General features: G+C 42.9%; 1 protein-coding gene across 1 annotated transcript in view; it reads right to left on the minus strand.

Moving 5' to 3' along the window:
• LOC145799893 (omega-3 fatty acid desaturase, chloroplastic-like) overlaps positions 1–4,016 on the minus strand; it is a 45,948-nt gene extending 41,932 nt beyond the window's left edge. The window contains exon 1 of the mRNA XM_082889535.1: positions 3,896–4,016. Within this exon, the coding sequence (XP_082745661.1) occupies positions 3,896–4,016 (121 nt within the window). The remainder of the gene's footprint in view (positions 1–3,895) is intronic.
• Positions 4,017–21,370: the final 17,354 nt, after the last annotated feature.

Raw genomic sequence — 21,370 nt, forward strand, 5'->3', positions numbered from 1 at the left:
CTCTCTTGAAAAGCATTTATAAACGCCTCTCAAGTACCACCAACACGAGCCTTCTCGTACTTCCACCATTGACCCGCATCTCCCTTCAGCTGGAAGGATGCCAAGGTCACTTTCAGTGCTCCGTCCTCGATGCCAAGCATCTCGAGCATCTTACTCATTTGCTCTAGCCACTCATCAGCCTTCAGTGGCTCCTTCGGATCCCCGATAAACTCATCCGGATTAGACCGGAAGAACTCCCTCTTCAAGAAAGAAGGCCCTGCCTCAACGGCCTGATTCCCAGCTCTAAGAATACCCAAAGCTCCTGCTATCTCTCAGGCCAAGGCACCCATGGCCTGCTGACCCACTGGTTCGGCCACATTGGCCTGACCAACTCCCTCCTACACTGCCGGAATCTCACCCGGTAACGGTACTTCCTGCCTCGCAGGTCTACCACGCCTAGCTCCTCTTCCTCGTCCTGACATCCTAATAAAGGCAACACAGAACGTTAGCACATTCACAAATGTGCCGAAACTAAATACTCACGTCCTAATACATGGACAACTGTAATTCACTCCACATAAGCACATAAACACATAAACACTTACGAATTTCATTTCCGGATAATGATAGTCCCAAGGCGTTACTAGAGTTCCAGTTAGAAATAGCATTGATCAAGTGCTTTTCCAACAAGACTCCCAGAAACCCAAGGATCCAATCAACATCCTAGAAACTAAATCCCATACCCACATAGTCACATAAGCATGTTATCAATTAAGCACATAGCATATGATACTACATTTAAGTCTCTATCAAGCGAGACAAACCCATTGTGATACTAATCACTTCCCACGTACCCAAAGTATTCGAACCCGGTACGCTCTGATACCAAGTTGTAACGGCCTCAAAATAACAACTTTAAACCCATCAGATAAGACATGCATTTACATATAAACTAACCACATTCTTTTATACACTAGAGTTCTGTTACATAAGTATTACATGTTAACATCAAAACAAAATGCCCTACGGGCTTACAGCTTCCCAAGTTAAAACTTGGTTACAACAAAAGAGTACTAACTCGTTTACACATTAAGCCCTTGGCTTGAAGTTACATGTAATACATCAAAAGTTAGGCGACAAAAGTATGTCCGCCTCTAGCCTCCAGCTATGTCCTTGGAGGTGGCATGCTTCCTGCACCTGAAAATGATATTCCCATATAGGGTGAGCCACAACCCAGTAGAAATACACTAAACCAATCATGAACAATGACTAAAAGATTAGCAATTGATAGATGGCTAACACAGATACATTCACATAAATTACACATTTATGTCATACAATTTACGAGTCCAAGTTACCTTTCATTTTCCCTTTTTCAACAGATATGCATGCTAGCTCTATCATTATTTCAACAGATATGTATAAAAACAATATCCACATTCACAGATAAGCATATGAGCTATATCCACATACTACACAGATATGTATAACCACAATATCCACAGATAAGCATATAAGCTATATCCACACTTCACAAAGATAAGCATATCAGCTCTATCTTCACTTCTCTAGACAAGCATATGAGCTGTATCTACGGAGTTCATCCCCTATCTTCTCCCAACACTATCCGGTTTAGAGGTACATCCCCTATCTTCCCTTAAACCGCGGAGTACATCCCCTATCTCCTCCTCTACACATAACGTATACAAACACTATGGTTCTATATACAATCACCCAATACATACAGTTAATGTATTCTATCAACCGTCAAGTTCCATGACACATTTCATTGATTAGTTTCAGTTTGCCTAATCATCATGCATTGTCTACAACAATCACGACTATCCTCCACCGATAGCCCAAAGCAGTTATTTCTAGACAGAAAATAAATGCACAAATGGATATTCAATCAACATTTCATTTCCTCATTTCTCCCAATTAATTATCCCAATTAATTAAACAATGTAATTAGGCCATTTTCCATAATTACCATTTCAACCCTTAGGTCCCATTTTCATCAATGATTTAACATTCATTCAATTTCTCTATGCCAAACATGCATCCAGGTTTATTATGAATAAAACCCCAACTTTTGTAAAATTACACAAAAGCCCCAAACTTTCACAAAATTACCAAACCAAGCCCAACATCTCAAAATACCAAAATTTAAAGACAAAATCCATAGAGAGGAGTAGGATATCCCTACCTTGAAGTTTTAGCCAAAAAGGAGATGAAGACTCGAAGATCAACTTGCTCCAAATCCAAACTTTTTCAGATTAAATCAAAGCTCTCAACGCCCTCTATCTTTTTAACAAAGGCCCTAGGCTAGATTCACACTCTAGGGAGATCAAATCTTAGAGAGAGTGTAGGTGTAGAGAGAGAGAGTCTCGGATTTAGGTTTTGGATCAAAAAGAAAGTGAAAAAGTGATGTTTAAAATCGCTACTGTCCGCTGATATAAAACACTCTCGCTCGAGCGAAGACTTGGTCGCTCGAGCGACCAGACACAGAAAACTCTCGCTCGAGCCAAGAAGTTCTCGATCGAGCGAAGAAAAACCCAGACCGCTCGAGCGAAGGAAGCTCGCTCGAGCCAAGAAAGACAGCTCTCAGGTCCAGAACCAGGTGCAACCGCTCGCTCGAGCGAGCCACTCTGGCTCGACCCACCAAACACGAACCCCACTCTCGCTCGAGCGACCAACTCCTCGCTCGAGCGAAGGTCCAAAATTCTGGGCAGCAACACTAGGCTCCCAAACACAACCAACCTGTAACAAACCTGCCCAACACATCCTATAACTCAATATACAAAGTAAAGAGGATACAAACATGATAATAAACAACTACCAACATCCACGGACACATGTCCGGATCACTGTACAACAAGGGTAAACCCGGGATCGCTATAACCCCGGCTGAAGACGTTGATGTTTTGTCCAACATAGTTATTTCCAGCCGAGATGGGTATTCCGGTTGAAAAAGTTGGTGAGTTCAACTTGGGTGTTACGTTCAATTTTACAATGTATACCGAGATGTTTTGCTAAAAAAGGAATTGATGACGACCGTCCAAACACTTGATGAAATCAAAGCTTTCATTGATAAAAAGTTAATACAAAATGTGGGGAACTTAGCCCGGTTACATTTACAGAAACGGAAAAAAGAAACCTAAGCTAGGGGGGAGAGATCAGGGAATTCCTTATCAGCCTCCAGGTTGACCGTGGTAGTTGGGTCCTGGACACCGGTCCCAGTCTGGCCGGCCTGCTCCTGTTCGGTTTGGTCCTCTCCTCCAGCGCCTGCCTCGCCCTCTTCTTCAAGTCCTTCCTCGGCCTCAGCTTGCAGCGCGCTGAAGACGTCATTGGCATATGGAATGAGGTAGGTCGGTAAGAAGACAGCCGGCGGAGAGGCAAACACGTCAGTGTCAGGACCCTGACCGAGCTATTGACAGGCAGCCTTCCATCCAGCCTGGAAGTAAATGTCCTGGGTAGCGAAGACTTGTTTCTTGTAGTTTTCCTCGGCTTCGTTGAAGCCGGCGTTATTGGCATCCTCGCAGTCTTTTTTCCTGGACTTCTTAAGCGCGTCAAGCTCGGCCTGGAGCCCATCTTTCTGTTTCTCGGCTGCTTCAAGTTGGCCGAGCAGCTTGTTGTTGTCGGAATTGGCGGCTTCGAGCGAGGACTTTGCTCAGCCAAGCTCAGTTTGGAGGCTTTCGACTTGGCTGGCGGTATCACTAGCCTTCTACCGAAGTCTGTGGATGCGCTCCATGACCAAGTGCTGCTTTTGGATGGCCTGCAAAATAAGAATTTGATCAGAGAAGAAACCATGCAAACACTTGTAAAAATTGAAGCAGAAGATTGAAATTCTTACCCTAGTCATGGACTTCACAACGGATTTGACCAGCCGGGTGTCAGGAACGTGGTCGCTGCCAACCACGTCGCTGGGCAGCAACAGAGCCTTTGAGAGGTCGACGGCAAGCAACTGCTCCTTGTCGCCTTTGACCGAAGTATTCGCCGGGATCTCTTTGCCCCGGTGCTTCAGCTGCGGCCGCCATGCTGGGATGGGGCTGACCGTGCCGACAGGTTGCTCGGTTGTTAGTTCGGTGACGAGCTCGGCAGAGGGATCTACCCGTGGTCTTTTGCCAGCCCGGCGTGTTTCTTTGCTAGACTACCCGACGGCTGGAGAAGCTAAGGAGACCACGGCGGCACTTGATTGACCGGCAGCCGGGGAGCGGGCTACGTCGCTCGGTATCTCGGCCGAGGTCGCAGTGAGAAGGTTTTTTATTCGGCTTTTTTTGGCCATTTCTTGTTTGTCTGTCAACCGAATTAACGGGACGTCTAGCAGAGTTGGATCTCGGGGAGGAGTTGGAGCACGGAGAAAGTCTGTAACTTTACTCTGGCGTGGTGCTGAGTATCTGTAAGTTGGCACATAGTCGAGCAATTCGTTGCAATCTCGGTGGCTGTAGCGGAGCACGGTCCGGATTGCTTCTGCGTTGGGGTATTGGTAGTTCGCTTGCAAGGCTTGAATTACTGCATGAGGAACAGGTAAATGGTTAAGCACAGAATAGTTAAAACGAATTGACCAAACAAGACAGCATGGCTTACATGTGGAACCGAACTTCTTGCTTATGAACCAACCTGGTACGTCGGTTGTTTCGTAATTACCGGTTACCCAGAAAAAATCATCATCGTGCAAGTCTTTGTCCGGTGTTCCGGTCACAATTTTTTCTTTGCCCGACCTGATCTTCAGATAGTAAGCGAGACCATCGCCGGTGTGACCGAGAGTATATTGTCGCAATATCTCGGCTAAGCCTAAGTTTGTGCCTAGCCGGTTGTTAAGTTCGTGCACACCGTTTATTATTCGGTAGGTGTTGGTGGACACTTGAGTGGGTGCAAGCCCGGTACGGTGGAGGAACTCGGTGATCAATGGGTTGAGTGGGAAACGAAGGCCCCCTTCGACGATGGATAGCATGGTGAAGGGGCATTCCTCCCTGCCCCAAGGCGTTGTCTCAATTTCTGCAAGTTCAAGGTGGACATCGGCCGGGATGCCATACTCCTCCCTGAACGCAGCCAGTGCAGCCGGAGTATCTACGAGAAATCGAAATTTCCCCATTTGTGGCCAGCCTAGGATAGCTCGGCTGAGGGGTTTGGCACTATGGTAATTGGTTGTTGCTTGGCCTTGAGAGCCTCAGGAATGGACAGTGGTCCCCTTGGACTCTGCAGGAAAATGATGGCAAGTGTAAGTGTGAGCGCGGTCGCACGAAGGGAGCTGGACTTTAGCTCGGTCATTAAGAGTGCCAAACCACCTCGGTCGTCTAAGCTAACTAAGGAGCTCGGTCGCCTAAGCAGACCAGATGTTAGCCCGGTCGAGCGACCGATTCCTTTTGCTATCTCGGTTTTTGCTGGGGTTGAGACAAACATGTTATTTGCTCGGTTAGATTGGTTTTTTGGATCAAATGAAGACCAGGAGCCCGGTCCGCCCCAGTTCTTCAGTGTTCTTCAGGAAAAATGAAGAGCACCGTTAACAATGGAGGGTTTGGGATGGTTTTAGGTGCCCAAGGCCTAAAAGCTATGATTTCATGCCCTAATATGTGAAATATCAAAGAAAACGACAACAAAAAAGAAGTTTGAGGACTTACGAGCGTAGGGCAGAGTCCTCTTCTTTAAGCACAAACTCAACGTTGGCAAGGAACAAGGGGCAGGAGCTCTGTGAAGCTTGATAAGCAAGAGAGGCAGTAAGAACGGAAGGAAGAGGGCAGGGGCATGTATATAAAGGGTAAGAAACCGCCCAAATTCAAATTTGCAAAGACGGCTGGGTTAGCTGCTCGAGAGCGAATAGAAGGACGACACGTGTTCCCATTAATGCAGCGTCAGAGTTGAAGCGACAGGAAGGTCAGGCGAGACGACGACCGAGGAGTCAACCGGGCTGGTCTTGAAGACAAGAATGAAAAATCGAGAAGTTGAACCGGGCAAGTTCTGAAGCCAGGAATAATAACCAGCCTGATCGCCATTCTGCAAACTACAGACCGAGGAAAAGATTATCCCGGTCGGTATAGGTAATCCCAGTCACGCTCGCGCGGACGGAATTAAGAGGCAATTGAGAGGGAGATTAATGATCGGGTATTGGGCCGGACGGATCTAGGCCAGACAGTTTTGCCGGACAGATTTGGGTCGGGCAAGTGTTGGGCCGAGGATGTGTGGCCCAGTTTGGAAAGAAGTTGCTCGGTTAAGGCAACACTTGGTTGGACCGAGCTACATGTTTGGTGGAGGCGAAGCCAGTCAAGTTAAGTGACCGGCGCCCGGAAAGGCAAGGTTGGACCGAGGTACTTGTTTGTTCGGCAGGTAGGTCGACCGCAGACAAGTGAGTAGTCCCGAGCTCGGCTTTGCCGAGATGCCGCCGAGTCCGGCCCTCCTCTGAGCTTAGCTGTTGGAGTACTTGGGCATGAAACGCAGCATGGCAGACGATGGCCGAGATGATACTGCCCGGCTGCCGACCTCCCCGGAGCATGGGCAGGCAGTTGGGTTAGGTGGTGCTCAGCAAGGTTTATGCTGACAGATGGGATAGCAGTGCCACGTGTTGAGAGATCACTGGGAGTAGATTTGGGGCGCAGAAGGTATATAAGCATGACTGCGCCCCCCATACGTGGACAGATGAACATTTTGGTGAGACATACACTAAACACTCGACACTCTCCCTTCTCTCTATCTTTCCCTTGTGTGTGTGTTCTAACTTGATCGTCGGAGGGGTTTTCCGGCCACACAGCGCCGGGTAGCTCATCGTTATTTGCTCGCAGGTGATCGGACAGTAACGGAGCTCGGAAGAAAGGAGTACGGGCTTGCCGAAATATTTGCTCCCCGTACATATATATTTATAAATGTGAACTCATTGTTCCCTCTCTTTAGTAACTCAAACAAATAATTAAGAACAAGAAAAATTGATTTCTTTTTCTTCCTCACCAAATCATTCAATCCAACACTCTAATTAGTCCTCTCTCTTCTCCGACCATGACCCAAAAAATATGGCACGCATTTGAAATTTTTTGTTCACATTCTTTTGTCCAAAAAGCAAGAAAATCAAAGTCACCATAGCCACAACTCTGCAGCAATCTGGTCCTCATTCCCAATTCTCATATCTTAGCCCTTTGAACAATGATATTGAGGCAACTGAGCATTGCAATTACAATTTCTAATTCATTTGTTTCATTCATATTGCTTTGTCACATACTCACGCAATCACATTCTTGCTTTGCAACAGACAATTTAACTCAATCTTCAATTTAATTCCAATTCTACTGCCAAGAAATATGTTGGGATATGGTACAAGAAAATTCCTATATGAAAAGTTGTATGGGTAGCAAATTGAGAAAACCCACTTTCAGTTACAGACTCAGGCTCAAGTCTAACAATTGGCGATGATGGAAACCTCGGGCTTTTGGATGGAAATCAAAACACTGTTTGGACAACCAACATAACTGTGTATGTGAATTATTCGGTTGCAGTGCTTTTAGACACGGGTAATTTAGTACACAGGGATGGTGTGTTGGGTGAGTCGTTGTGGGAGGATTTTAGTCATCCTTGTGACACTTCATTACCCGGAATGAGGCTAGGACTGAATACCAGACTGCTTGGAAAACAGAAGACGATCCATCGCCTGGAAAGTTTGTTTCTGGGATTTCACCATAGAAGCCACCGCAAGAGTTCATTTGGAACAATTCAATTCCTTTCTGGAGAAGTGGGCAGTGGAATGGACTCAAGCTTGTTGGGATACTGGAAACACGTGGCAGTTATCTAAATGGGTTTACTCTTGTTCCAGACCTCCAACAAGATAATCGCTTTTTCACATTCACTTTATTCAACAGCTCTGATATTCGGATTTTGACAGTTACATCAAGTGGAGCTTTGAGGTTGGTTGAGTGGGATGAGGGCACGCAGGAGTGGAGCACTCGTTGGAATACTCTAGACAGTCTGTGATATATATGGAACATGTGGACCTTTTGGGGTTTGTAATAGAAATAAGTCGCCGATATGTAAGTGCTTGAAAGGGTTTGTGCCAAAATCAAACGAAGAATGGGGGAAAGAAAATTGGACAAGCAGGTGTGTGAGACGAACAAAATTACTTTGTGACAAGAACACAAGTAACTCATCCTGGGGCAGTGGAAAGATTGATGGGTTTTGGAAGTTGAGAGGGATGAAATTGCCCGACCTTTCTACTTATGTGCCTCTTGATGGTACAAATGAATGCAAATTTTGGTGCAACATGGACAAGAAATCTTTTGGATGAAATTGCCCGACCTTTCTACTTAAATAATTGCTCTTGTTTGGCATGTGCATATGTAAATGGAATTGGTTGTACAACATGGACAAGAAATCTTTTGGATGTTCAGGAGTTTTCGCTTGGAGGAGAGGATCTTTTCCTCTGCCTAGCGAATTCAGAACTAGGTGACTTGATTTACATTCAGGGTTCTCTCTCCATAAGTATTGTTATTCCCTTTTCATGAACTTTATTTGTGTGTTTATTTTCTTTTCCAGGAAAAGGGAAGGAAAGAACAAAACTCATCGTCAGTTTGGTAGTAATTTCAAGTATCATGTTATCTAGTGTGTTCGTTTAAGTTTTGTGCAAGTGGAAAGCTAAACAAAGAGGTGAGAATACTGCTAATGTAGACTTCAATATGTTAGATTAGCTGTTTGTCTATTAGAAGATTGTCGAGTGAGTGAACAATGTTTTGAATCTTTTAAACAATGATGTTTAATAACTTTCTAGTTGAATTTATGTGGGAAAACCATGTGAAAAGAATTCGTTTGACAGTTGAACTGTCAAACCCAACCTATGTTCTATTGCACTAATCATCTTACTGGTTTCAATTTGCCATTTAAATTGAAAGCTTTTGCAATACTAAAATCAGGCATGTGGTGACCAATAACTTGATGCTTGAAAACAGGGAAATTGGAAGTTAACCTTTCGCATTTTCTAATTTTTGGTACAACAGAAAACAAAAGTCAACCTAAAATATTTTCCATGATGAACGGAAAATAGACTTATTTGAGTAAAAAATGTTTACTAGACTAAAGTCTTACCAATGCCACAACAATACCACCACCAACACCATCACTAACTCATTAGTTCAAAATTGCAACCAAACATAGAAAACATTTTTCTGCCGAAACAAATGTAGTGCAGACTTCGCTGCAGTGTCAAAGTAACATCTCTTTTTTCTTTTTCTTATTTAAAATTAAAAAATGCATCCATATATTTTTTTTAGTAGGTTGGGGATGCGTTGTGTAACGCCCTCAAAATTAACCCATTATATATCATTGACATGCATTATTTAAAGAAGACAATTTATTAATTCATTCATCAGAGTATTACCAAATAAAGTATTACATGTATCATCGAATAAAATGCCCTACAGGCTTACATCTTTCCAAGCCAACACTTGGTAACTCAATACAAGAAAAAGCCCAAGGCTTGAATGTTTACATGTACTAATAATTAAAGACAATTAACTAAAAGTAGTCTTCTTCAACCCAGAAGCCAAACCCTCCCAAACTAAGTCCTTGGAGGTAGTTTATCACCTGAACCTGAAAATGATGTTCCCATAAAGGGTGAGTCACAGCCCAGTAGAAATATACTAAACCACATATAAGCAATGAATAAAGCAATAGCATTCAACAGATGGTTAACCAAGATAATCAATTACTTCATTTTACAGTCTCATGACACTATTGTCTAAGATACGTTTTACTTTCCAATTTTATCATCATGGCTCAGAACCTGGCCAAACTTACAACAGTGAATCACATATATAATATTCACATCCTTCCAATATCAACAAACAAATGAGACTCAAGCTCAAATCAAACACTTCATACTTCCAGATTGATACACATTTTAGTGCTGTATCAATAAAACACTTCTATATAAATAAGCACACATAAAAGTGATGCTAATGGAGTCCATCCCCTATCTCCTCCCAAACAAAATCCGGTTTAGAGGTCCATCCCCTATCTTCCCCTAAACCGTGGAGTACATCCCCTATCTCCTCCCACACACAAAAAATGTATGCAAATGCAATGCTCAATCAATACACGTATTTTCTGTATCAATTCCATAGTCAAAATTAATGACTTAACCAATATGATTAGTTTCAGTTATTCCTAATCCACATACAATGTCTACAACAATCACGACTATCCTCCACCGATAGCCCAAAACAGTTATTTCTAAACTGAAAATAACTATATCAACAATTCAATAGACAAATGATACCAATTACCCAGTTACGCCATTTAATCAATGAATTCCCCAATTCCATGAATTTAACCCTCTTTTCCCAATTCCTTGAATTACTTATACAAATTAATTCAATAATACAACTAGGGTTTTTCCCAAAATTTACCAAAGTATCCCCAACATGTTAAAATACCAAAACTTAGAACAAAACCTATAAAATGGAGTAGGAAATCCCTACCTCAAAGAAAACAACTCAAATGGTGCAGAAAGAGATGAGTGCCCAAATACCAAAGTGCTCCAAATCGCCAAATGCTCAGATTAAATGGAAGCCCTTGCCTCACTCTATCTTTTTAATGAAGGATCTAGGGTAGAAACACTCCCTAAATGGATCAAATCTAAGAGAGAAGGTGAGTAGGGAGAGAGAGAAGTCGGACCTAGGGTTTGGAATCAAAAAGAAGATGAAAAGGACTGATCAAAACCCGCTGCTGTAAATAAATACTGGACAGGCTCGCTCGAGCGAAGACTTGGTCGCTCGAGCGACCAGACACAGAGAAACTACGCTCGAGCCAAGGAAGCCTTGCTCGAGCCAACAACCCAAAAGCTCGCTCGAGCGAAAGAAAGCTCGATCGAGCAAAGAACTCAAACCCTCAGGTCTGTAAACAGACACACGCTCGAGCGAAGAAACTATAGCTCGAGCGAAAGATGAACTAACTCGCTCGAGCGAAGAAAAGCTCGCTCGAGCCAAGAAAGCAAAGCTACAGGTCCATACAGGACGCCAACTCTCGCTCGAGCGACCCAAACCCCAGCTCGAGCGAAGAACCAAAACGACATCTCGCTCGAGCGACCAACGCCTCGCTCGAGCGAAACACCAAAAACCTGGACAGCAGCACTTGGTTTCTAAACCCAACCAACCTGAAACAAACCTGCCCAACACATCCTATAATTCCAAAAGAGAAAATAAAGGACAACAACACCAATTATACAATGACAGAATCTACGGAACCTAAGTCCGGATACAATAATCAAATGGGAAAAGACCGGGGTCGCTATAACCTCCCCCCCTTCAAAGAATTTCGTCCCTGAAATTAAGCTTAAGTTTTTGAAAACAGATTTTTCTCAATTCCCAATGATATTATAAAACAATAATAGACAGCTTGACCCAATGCTGGTCACTTCATCTCTTTATCAAGAGGCATCTCACAACATATATAAAATAACATATATTTCAACTTGTATTAATATTATGCATTATTCCTTATCATATTCAGTTGCACGATATATACAACACATTTAACAATGCAATCAACATATGCAATGTTACACTAAACTTCTATAATGAAGCAAGTTTTAAAATGCACCCATTTACCAAAACATACTCAATGTTTCACAACTTAAGACATATATAAAGCTCTTAAGTTCAACCATATTACAAAATCTAAATCCAAGATTACAAAGTAATAAACATGTCCGGGTATTTTTCACGGACTTCCAATTCAAGTTCCCAAGTGGCTTCCTCCACTCCATGATGTTTCCACAAAACTTTTACCAAAGGGATGGTCTTGCCTCGCAAAACTTGATCCCGCCTATCCAAGACCCGAACCGGTCTCTCCTCATACGAGACATCCTCATCAACCACTAAATCGGTCCAATCCAACACATGTGATGGATCCGGCTCATACTTCCGAAGCATACTCACATGAAACACGTCATGTACTCCGGACAACTGCGGCGGCAGAGCTAAACGATAAGCAGCCTCGCCAATCCTCTCAAGGATCTCAAACGGACCAATGAACCGAGGGGACAACTTCCCACTCTTCCCAAACCTCATCAAACCCCGTCTAGGTGATATCTTCAGAAAGACATGATCACCCACCTTAAACACCAAAGGCCTCCTCCTACGGTCGGCATACGATTTCTGACGACTCTGTGCTGTAACAAGCCTCTTACGGATAAGCTCAACTTTCTTCGTCGTTTCCCTCACCAACTCCGGACCCAACAGAGGTGCATCCCCCACCTCAGCCCAACAAACAGGAGATCTACACGGTCGGCCATATAAGGCCTCAAACGGTGCCATACCGATACTAGACTGGAAACTGTTGTTGTAGGCAAACTCTACCAACGGCAAGTGCCTCTCCCACGATCCACTAAAGTCTAGAACACAACCCCGAAGCATATCCTCAAGTATCTGAATAGTACGCTCGGACTGTCCGTCAGTCTGAGGATGATAAGCCGTGCTAAAGGTCAACTTAGTGCCTAAGGCACCCTGCAAACTCTGCCACAACCTGGCAGTAAAACGAGGATCTCTATCCGAGCCAATCGTCACTGGAACCCCGTGTAACCTCACTATGTCCCGAATGTACAAGTCGGCAAGATGATCTACCGAATCTCTCACGCGCATAGGAATGAAGTGCGCCAACTTAGTCAACCGGTCTACAACCACCCAAATAGCATCACTACCCCGCTGAGTCCTAGGAAGACCCAGAACGAAGTCCATAGTGACGTGTTCCCACTTCCACTTAGCAATAGGCAAGGGTTGCAACAAACCCGCTGGCCTCTGATGTTCAGCCTTCACTTGCTGACAAGTAAGACACTTAGATACGAAAGCTGCCACATCTCTCTTCATACCCCGCCACCAGAACTGACGACCCAAATCCCGGTACATCTTAGTGCCTCCCGGATGCACCGCAAGGCGTGAATGATGAAACTCTCGGAGTACCTCCTCTCGGCAAGACTCCGGCACAAACGGACGGTCTCGGTATCTCACACTCAGGTCGGAAAACACCGTCAAACCCTTCTCAACTTTCCCACCGGAAATCTTCTCACGGAGAGATTCTACCTCAAGGTCATCTCTCTGAGCCTCTAACACTCGAGTTACAAGTGTAGGCTGTGCAACAACAGAAAACAAGGCCGCAGCCTCAACGGATTCGCCCAGAAGTAAATCAAACTCCCCAAGTGCACCCAACATCTCCCATTCTCGGATGGCTATACTAGCTATGTCACCAATAGGTTTCCTGCTAAGGGCATCGGCCACCACATTGGCCTTTCCCGGATGATAATGCAATTCAAAATCATAATCCTCTATGAACTCCATCCACCTCCTCTGCCTCAAGTTCAAATCTTTTTGTGTAAACAAATATTTCAGACTCTTATGATCCGAGAATACCTCGAATTTCTCACCATAAAGATAATGCCTCCAAATCTTCAAGGCAAAAATCACAGCTGCTAACTCTAGATCATGCGTAGGGTAATTCTGCTCATGAATCTTCAACTGACGTGAACCATAGGCAACTACTTTCCCTTATTGCATTAATACACAACCCAGACCCTCTCGTGAGGCGTCACAATAGACTGCATAACCCAACCCTCTCTCTGGAATAATCAATACTGGAGCGGTAGTCAGTCTAACTTTCAACTCCTGAAACGACTTTTCACAAGTCTCACTCCATACAAATTTGACTCCCTTCCGAGTCAGTCTAGTCAACGGTGATGCTAACCTGGAGAAGTCTTTCACAAACCGACGGTAATACCCAGCTAATCCCAGAAAACTGCGGATCTCAAATACACTCTTAGGCTGTGCCCAATCTTGCACTGCCTCCACCTTAGATGTATCAACAGACACTCCTTCCCCGGATACCACGTGGCCTAAGAATTTGACTTCCCTCAGCCAGAACTCACACTTCCCAAACTTGGCATACAGCTTATGGACTCTAAGTAACTCAAGCACCACCCTCAAGTGTGACTCATGCTCCTCCTCAGAAGGCGAATAGATAAGGATGCCGTCCACAAAAACGACTACAAACCGATCCAAGAATTCCCGGAAGATCCGGTTCATCAAGTCCATAAAGACTGCCGGTGCGTTGGTGAGCCCGAATGGCATCACCAAAAACTCATAATGGCCATACCGCGTACGGAATGCCGTCTTCGGAATATCCTCTTCCCTGACCCTCAACTGGTGGTAACCCGATCTCAAGTCTATCTTAGAGAAACAACGGGAACCCTTCAACTGGTCAAACAGATCATCTATACGGGGCATAGGGTACTTATTCTTGACCGTAGCCCGATTCAATTTCCGATAATCTATACAAAGTCTCAAAGCACCACCTTTCTTTTTAACAAAGAGGGCCGGTGCTCCCCACGGCGAAACACTAGGGCGTATAAAACCCTTGTCTAGTAACTCCTGGAGTTGGATCTTCAACTCAACTAACTCGGCTGGGGCAAAACGATAAGGTGTCATGGAAATCGGCGCCGTGCCGGGCACTAGGTCAATAGAGAACTCAATCTCCCGATGCGGTGGCAAACCTACAAGATCCTCGGGAAAGACATCCGAGTACTCACAAACCACCCTTGGCAACACAATCAGAGTCTCATTATCCTCACTAATCAAAAGGTTAGCAAGTAGCCCACTAAGCTCACTCCTTCCTCGTGGAACATACCCCGGTGGCAATACATCACCAACCCGGTCCCCTAGAAAATGAAAATACTCTCCGCTCACGGTACAACAAGTGACCCTCTGGCGGTAGCAATCAATAACTGCCCGGTACGACGATAACCAGTCCATACCCAAAATAACATCGAAACCCCTCATAGGCATAACTACAAAGGAAAATGGGATTCTATGATAATCAACCTCTATATCACAACCCCTAACACCTTGTTTCAAAATCAATTCACCCCCAAGAGGTGATACTACACATATAGGAGATGCTAACTATGCTAACTCCAATTCCAAAACAGATGCAAATGCAGCAGACACAAAGGAATGAGATGCACCCGTATCAATCAAAACATTAGCAACCGAGTTGCAAAACAAGAAGGTACCTCTCACAACTGATGGAGCCGGTACAAGATCCTGCGTGGTAACAGCGTACACGCGCCCAGACGACCTCTGATCAACCTGCTCACCCCTAGGAGCATAAGATTGCTGCACTGTCTGGGACGATGAAGCCCCCTGATTAGCCTTCGAGGCCTGACCCGACTGAGCTGGCTGCTGACCCTGAATCGGCCTCAAACCAGATGCACCAGGTGTGCCACCCAACTGTGGGCAATACCTCTTCATGTGCCCTGGCTGACCACACTGATAACACGAGAGTGGCTGACCTCTACCCTGACTCTGGCTCTGAGATCGAGCCGAAGAAGATGCTGCTCTCTGAACTCCTCCCCTCTGAGGACAAACTGGAGACTTGTGGCCCAGCTGGCCACACTTGAAACAGGTAATATCTCCCTGACTGCCTTTCCCCGAACTAGCACTCGGTACAGGAAAAGTCGATCTAGAAAAGCTACCCTGAGACTGCTGGGGATTAAAACCCTTCTGTCTCCTACCATCATTCTGACCATCCTGACTCCTCTTGAAGCCCTTCTGCCCTTCCTCCTCCTCCTGCATCATGATTTCCATGTGGGCTGCAGCATCAACCATACGCCCATAATCCCGAATCATAGTTCCCCCAACTCTCAGCTTGAGGCCACGCCTCAACTTCTTCTCAAACTCAATACAACGGCGTTCCTCAGACGCCACCAACTCAGGTGCAAACCTGGACAAACTAGTAAATGCAGCCTCAAACTCGGCCACAGAAGAACTCGACTGCTTAAGCTGACAGAACTGGTCTCGCAGCTTCTCCCTGACTGCCGGAGATAAAAACTTCTCCTGGAAAGCATTCACAAAAGCCTCCCATGTACCTCCTATACGCCCCTTAGTAAACTTCCACCACTGACCTGCATCCCCCTTCAACTGGAAAGATGCCAAGGTCACTCTCAACCCCTCGTCTTCGATGCCAAGCATCTCAAACGTCTTCGTTGTCTGTTCGAGCCATTCATCTGCCTTAAGCGGCTCTTTAGGATCACCCACAAATTCATCCGGATTAGACCGGAAAAACTCCCTCTTCAGAAAGGAAGGTCCTGCATCCGCAATAACAACCTGAGCTTGATTCTCAGCTCTGAGAATGCCTACTGACTCCCTGAATGCCCCTGCTATCTCTCGGGCTAGAGCGCCCATAGCCTGCTGGCCTACTGGCTCGGCCACATTGGCCTGGCCAATTCCCTCTTGAACTGCCGGAATCTCTTCTGGCACAGGCACCTCCTGCCTACCCGGCCTACCACGCCTACCGCGTCCTCGTCCTCGTCCTGACATCCTAATAAAGGGAAACAAAGACATTAGCACATTAATAAATGTGCCGAAGCTAAACACTCGCGTCCTAATGCAATGGACAACAACAATTCATTCCACGTAAGCACATAATCACATAAGCACCTACGAATTTCATTCCCGGATAATGATAGTCCCAATGCGTTACTATAGTTCCGGTTGGAAGCAGCAGTGATCAAGTGCCTTTCCAACAAGACTACTAGAAACTCAAGGGTCCAATCAACATCCTAGAAACTACATTCCAAACTCACATAATCACATACACATGTTATCACATAAGCATATAACATTACACTAAGTCTCTATCAAACGAGACGAACCCAATGTGATACTAATCACTTCCCACGTACCCAAAGTATTCAAACCCGGTACGCTCTGATAACAAGTTGTAACGCCCTCAAAATTAACCCATTATATATCATTGACATGCATTATTTAAAGAAGACAATTTATTAATTCATTCATCAGAGTATTACCAAATAAAGTATTACATGTATCATCGAATAAAATGCCCTACAGGCTTACATCTTTCCAAGCCAACACTTGGTAACTCAATACAAGAAAAAGCCCAAGGCTTGAATGTTTACATGTACTAATAATTAAAGACAATTAACTAAAAGTAGTCTTCTTCAACCCAGAAGCCAAACCCTCCCAAACTAAGTCCTTGGAGGTAGTTTATCACCTAAACCTGAAAATGATGTTCCCATAAAGGGTGAGCCACAGCCCAGTAGAAATATACTAAACCACATATAAGCAATGAATAAAGCAATAGCATTCAACAGATGGTTAACCAAGATAATCAATTACTTCATTTTACAGTCTCATGACACTATTGTCTAAGATACGTTTTACTTTCCAATTTTATCATCATGGCTCAGAACCTGGCCAAACTTACAACAGTGAATCACATATATAATATTCACATCCTTCCAATATCAACAAACAAATGAGACTCAAGCTCAAATCAAACACTTCATACTTCCAGATTGATACACATTTTAGTGCTGTATCAATAAAACACTTCTATATAAATAAGCACACATAAAAGTGATGCTAATGGAGTCCATCCCCTATCTCCTCCCAAACAAAATCCGGTTTAGAGGTCCATCCCCTATCTTCCCCTAAACCGTGGAGTACATCCCCTATCTCCTCCCACACACAAAACAATGTATGCAAATGCAATGCTCAATCAATACACGTATTTTCTGTATCAATTCCATAGGCAAAATTAATGACTTAACCAATATGATTAGTTTCAGTTATTCCTAATCCACATACAATGTCTACAACAATCACGACTATCCTCCACCGATAGTCCAAAACAGTTATTTCTAAACTGAAAATAACTATATCAACAATTCAATAGACAAATGATACCAATTACCCAGTTACGTCATTTAATCAATGAATTCCCCAATTCCATTAATTTAACCCTCTTTTCCCAATTCCTTGAATTACTTATACAAATTAATTCAATAATACAACTAGGGTTTTTCCCAAAATTTACCAAAGTATCCCCAACATGTTAAAATACCAAAACTTAGAACAAAACCTATAAAATGGAGTAGGAAATCCCTACCTCAAGGAAAACAACTCAAATGGTGCAGAAAGAGATGAGTGCCCAAATACCAAAGTGCTCCAAATCGCCAAATGCTCAGATTAAATGGAAGCCCTTGCCTCACTCTATCTTTTTAATGAAAGATCTAGGGTAGAAACACTCCCTAAATGGATCAAATCTAAGAGAGAAGGTGAGTAGGGAGAGAGAGAAGTCGGACCTAGGGTTTGGAATCAAAAAGAAGATGAAAAGGACTGATCAAAACCCGCTGCTGTAAATAAATACTGGACAGGCTCGCTCGAGCGAAGACTTGGTCGCTAGAGCGACCAGACACAGAGAAACTACGCTCGAGCCAAGGAAGCCTTGCTCGAGCCAACAACCCAAAAGCTCGCTCGAGCGAAAGATGAACTAACTCGCTCGAGCGAAGAAAAGCTCGCTCGAGCCAAGAAAGCAAAGCTACAGGTCCATACAGGACGCCAACTCTCGCTCGAGCGACCCAAACCCCAGCTCGAGCGAAGAACCAAAACGACATCTCGCTCGAGCGACCAACGCCTCGCTCGAGCGAAACACCAAAAACCTGGACAGCAGCACTTGGTTTCTAAACCCAACCAACCTGAAACAAACATGCCCAACACATCCTATAATTCCAAAAGAGAAAATAAAGGACAACAACACCAATTATACAATGACAGAATCTACGGAACCTAAGTCCGGATACAATAATCAAATGGGAAAAGACCGGGGTCGCTATACGTTGGGGGTATAATTTGTCAATTTCAGTGCATACCCAAGTTTGATAACCATGAAACATGAGGATTAAGGAGCTGATTGATTTAATTGTCATGATTCAATCTCACAAACCAGGAAAGAGGAAGAAAAGAAGAGCACAACTTGATTGGGAGAACTTGTTAGTTCAAGGATTATTACCCACCAAGATCTTTGCTGATTATATTTTGAATTGGTATTCCTGTTAGATCCAACAAGAAGAGCACAACTTGATTGGGATAAACGTTTCAACATCATTCAGGGTATTGCTAGAGGGCTTATGTATCTCCATCGTGATTCTTGCTTAAAAATTATTCACCGAGATTTGAAAGCTAGCAATGTTCTCTTGGATAAAGATATGAACCCCAAAATATCAGACTTTGGCTTGGCACGAACTTTTCAAGTCACACAAGAACTAGCAAACACTCGGAGAGTTGTGGGAACATAGTAAGCATCCTTTGTTCCCTTCTATTTGATTCAATCTCTCCTTTTTCTTATCCAAATGGAATTAAATCATACCAAAAGCAGTGAGACTTTTGGGTGGAACTACTTTTGTGACATTGAATTACCAAATTTTATTGTATTTTAATGAAATGCAGTAGCTATATATCTCCTGAGTACGCCTTGGGAGGAATATTTTCAGCTTTGGCGTATTGCTACTAGAGATTATTTCTGGCATGAAGAATACCAGTTTCCATTATCAAGAACAATATCTACGCCTTCTTGGTTATGTAAGTGCACTATCTCACTTCAATGTGCATTTCAAATACTTTGACAGTTAACATGTTTTCCCTATTTGATGTCGATCTGATTATAGAAGATTATTTTAGGCATGGCAATTGTGGAACGAAGGGAGAGTGTTGGACTTCATGGATCAAACATTGACCGACTCTTGTTTTCTAGAAGTACAGAGATGCATAAGTATTGGCCTTCTTTGTGTTCAGGATCACTCTGCGCATAGACCAACCATGCCTGATATAGTTCTGATGCTACGCAGTGATACAAATGCTTCAACGCCAAAACAACCTATATTTACTTTTCGAAGTTTACTGTACTCAGATAAACAAACACAATGCAACAATTTCTGCTCCATAAATGAGGTTACCGTATCAATGATTGATGGATGATGACAAAGAGGCTATTGTTTTATGAGTACATGACAAACAATAGTTTGGACACATTTCTACCGTATCAATTGTTTTATGAGTACATGACAAAGAGGCTATTGTGGTTATTTCGAATTCACATTTCGACATAATTCAAACTATTCCAGGCATGGCACTTGTGGAACAAAAGCAGGGCGTTAGACTTAGTGGATGAAGCAATGGCCGAGTCATGTCTGCTATCAGAAGTAATGAGATGCATAGGAATTGGTCTTCTTTGTGTTCAGAACCATGTTGCGGATAGACCTACCATGTCAGCTGTAGTTCTCATGTTGAGTAGTGAAATTGATGTTCCACAGCCAAAACAACCTGGATTTACAATTCAAAGCTTGTACTCTGGTATTCAGTCACAAAGCAACACAATATGTTCCATAAATGAGGTCACAAGTTCCATATTTCCATCTTTCCAGAATAGGAATATTTGCTTGGATATTAGCAGTGTAAGTTGATTATTTTTAGTTGATCCGACCCAATTATGATGCTGCTATTATTGTACAATGATAACAACAAAAATAGCAAGGAGGCCATTGTGTGTAGTTCAATGTATTTTTTAGAAGACTTTCTTGAATTTCAAAATATTGCAACACAAATAATTTTAAAAAAATAAAAATAAAAATTAAGACTAACGAAAGGGACTTTTATGTGTTTAGTATATGATAAAGTTTTCATACATGCAAATGTAAATATTAATATTTTGATGGTGGCTCTCATTATGCTGATATGTACGAAAGGGTTCACTCTTGTCTCAAAAAAAAAAAAAAAGTGAGCATACTGCCAAGTGAAAATATTTTCATGGTGGGTGTTTAGGAAGTTACTATTTTAGTAGATTATTTTAGTTTTTGATTATTTTAGTAGGTTAAAAAAATTTTAATTTAGGAAGGTAGTTAGATTATTTTTTTTTGTAATTGGATATGATGTTTGTGAGAAAAAATATAAAATGATTATGGATTTAATGTGAAATTTTATCTTATTAATTATTTTAATTTATTTTGTCTTTTGTGAATTTTAGCCCAAAAAGGCAAAAAATAGCCTTTGCCAAACACCCCCTTGGTGGCTCTCATTATGCTGATGTGTATATTCTTAGTACAAATAGAAAGCAAAATCAAACTTTTCAAATTCATGGTCAAATTTGCTTCAAAATAAAAAACTTCAAAGAAATTTTCCGAATAGAAGAAAGCACACTTCAATTTATTCATTAATTGCTTGCAAAATATTATTAATCGTACAGGTAACCGTTGTTCTTGCAGAAAAATGATTTTTCAAAATTAAAATTGATAAAATCATACTTAAAATCAACTATGTCACAAAAGGTATTAAGTGATTAGCTATAATATCAATTGACAATGGAATTGTGGGACATGTTGAACTTTGTTGCGCTACTAAAAAAAGCATCGCAAGAAAATAAATAAATAAATTATTTGCAATGGCAAATCAGCGGAAGCAAATTAGGAGTAGCAAAAAATCACTTTTTACATCAAAATCTAGTTTTACTTATCATTCATCTCTCAATTGATATCTTTCAGTCTTTGGTACTCATGGTTATTAAGGATAAGATA

The sequence above is a fragment of the Camellia sinensis genome, chromosome 9, assembly GCF_055761805.1.
Source record: "Camellia sinensis isolate YWXY chromosome 9, ASM5576180v1, whole genome shotgun sequence".
Taxonomy (NCBI): domain Eukaryota; kingdom Viridiplantae; phylum Streptophyta; class Magnoliopsida; order Ericales; family Theaceae; genus Camellia; species Camellia sinensis.